The sequence below is a fragment of the Penaeus japonicus genome, unplaced genomic scaffold, assembly GCF_977035675.1.
Source record: "Penaeus japonicus unplaced genomic scaffold, GWHDUDI00000001_assembly GWHDUDI00000030, whole genome shotgun sequence".
Lineage (NCBI taxonomy): Eukaryota > Metazoa > Arthropoda > Malacostraca > Decapoda > Penaeidae > Penaeus > Penaeus japonicus.
The window spans coordinates 13,235,259-13,237,439 of NW_028234432.1; the positions used below are offsets into that span (position 1 = coordinate 13,235,259).

At 41.0% G+C, this 2,181-nt stretch overlaps 1 protein-coding gene across 1 annotated transcript in view; it reads left to right on the top strand.

Annotated features, from left to right (window-relative positions):
* Positions 1-1,798: 1,798 nt before the first annotated feature.
* The window catches only part of LOC122259788 (glutamate receptor ionotropic, kainate 4), a 24,474-nt gene continuing 24,091 nt past the window's right edge, over positions 1,799-2,181 (top strand). Inside the window, exon 1 of the mRNA XM_086554712.1 lies at positions 1,799-1,876. Coding sequence (XP_086410838.1) covers positions 1,799-1,876 — 78 coding nt within the window. The remainder of the gene's footprint in view (positions 1,877-2,181) is intronic.

A 2,181-nucleotide genomic window follows, 5' to 3' on the forward strand; every position in this document is an offset into this window, starting at 1 on the left:
CATAAACGAGGCTATCGATTGCTTGATATATAAAGGATGATTAGAGGGAAAAAATGAAGGTAATTGGCAACATGCTGGGTTTACGGTAAATTGAATACTTTAGATAGCCATTGATATCATGTAGCAATACGTCAAGAATGGGTAATTTACTTGCATTTTACTTTGAACGAACAAAAGAGAGTTTTTGCAATAAGTCATCGAAATATGTACAGTTCACAGGCCACATTTCTTAAGGCGCTGTCACACTAGCACTTTTCCGTCAATTTTCTGAAGAATTGTCAATTTTTGAGCGAATTGGGACCTGCTTTGCTAGATCCAGACGGGGAAAATAAAATATAAAAAATTCCGTAGTTTCCGCTTGTGAAACATTCCCGTCGTCTCATTGGCCAAGCAATTTTTAATCAAATCAAGAACTATATTTTTTAAAAGTTCGTATTTGTTTTTAAATCATTAATATTATTCAAATATAATGAAATTTACTTGTCTTTTATCTTGTAGCTTGAAGAATTAACAAAGAGAAATCTGTAAATTCTAAATTTTTATTTCCATAGATAAAATTTGTTCTAAGTGCACGACTTTATTGTTTACATCCGTCAGCCGAAGAGCGCGCTATTTTTCCTCCAGTTTTGAAACACAATGGACTGTGGATGGACACTTGCCCTTCAGAAGAATACTTGAATTAGAATATTTTATTGTTTTTTCTTGTTACGCTCAGCATCTGCTAAAACTGCTAAAGTCTAGCATAACCGCGCACTACCGCTTGTTCGGCGCCATTGTTTACAAATGCCGATGGCTCCTAGTGTGACTGCGCGCCTCAAAAAAATGGACAATTTTTGAAAATTGACGAAAAAAAACGACGGAAAATAGGCTAGTGTGACAGCGCCTAAACTAGATATCGCCCATTTCCATTTATAATTAGCGAGGACCGGACTTAAACTACTACCCATCGCAATGCCGTTAGTCTCTGTATAATAAATTTCCCTCGAAAGAAAGAAAAAAACGTAATTTTAGACGCATAGACGAACAAGTTCATCATTAATCGGAAAGGAAATCTTCTGCGGCGCTGCAGACAGTTTACGTTCTTACATGTCTAACACATCATCGAGTGGAACATTCGTGAACAGGGAATCAACGTCAAAACTAACTCATTTCAACTTATGGGTCGGAATTTTTTTTACTTTCTCAATGAAATCCATCGAATGTTTAATATGACTGCTCGAGAAAGATCCTAATAAAGTGATAATTTCTAGCTGGCCAGGGCGCTAATAGGCGAGTAACCGAGTTCCACGACGTAATAATAGGAAAACACGGGAAATCACACGAATATGCCGAAGGCCTTTTCGCACCTACTGCTTCATCAGGGCTTAGTACACATGGGTTATAGATTTCTTTTTTCTAATGTTTATAGAGGTCAGGTCATATCTATGATTAATCACTCGACGCCCTTGGATAGTTCGTGGCTCCCGGGTGCGGTGTTCAAGTTATAAGTTTTTTGTATCAACGCCGCTTCTATCATCTTCCCTTGTCTTGGAGCCAGATCTTGCTTAATGATGATGGGACATCTTAGGGAAATGACCGTCGCTATCGGCGTGTACAACGAAGGCGCTCCTGGTGCCATGTCACCGGAGGGCGTGGCGGTGTTGCCCGATTCATTGTTCATGGAGTCCACGTCCTGTTTCACCCATGTACACCTTGTCCCATCCGCCGCAAGGTATATTATACACCTGGCTAAGGGGACTATGGCGGCCTCTTTTGTCTGACAATGTCGCCGATTCTCCAGCAGATCAGTCATCCCCGAATGTGGAAGAATAATTCTCCGAGGGATGTCCTGCGGGTCGCCTTTTTTAGGTCTATCTTCTCTGCCTTGAGCCTCGGGGTAGCGGAGGCGTAGATTTCCTCCTCTAGAAATTCTGGGCTATGGATTCTAAGCGCTCGGAGGAAGAAACAAATGATTACTCCTTCTTTAGTCTGCTTACTGTGGACAGAGAAGGAATTAATAAGATCGTCTTTATTTGTAGGTTTCCTATACACAGAAAATGCCGTAGCTCAGAATTTCTAGAGGAAAGGTGTGTGTATGTGCTCACACACACACACACACACACACACACACACACACACACTCACACACACACACACACACGTACACACACACACACACACGCACGCACACACACACACATA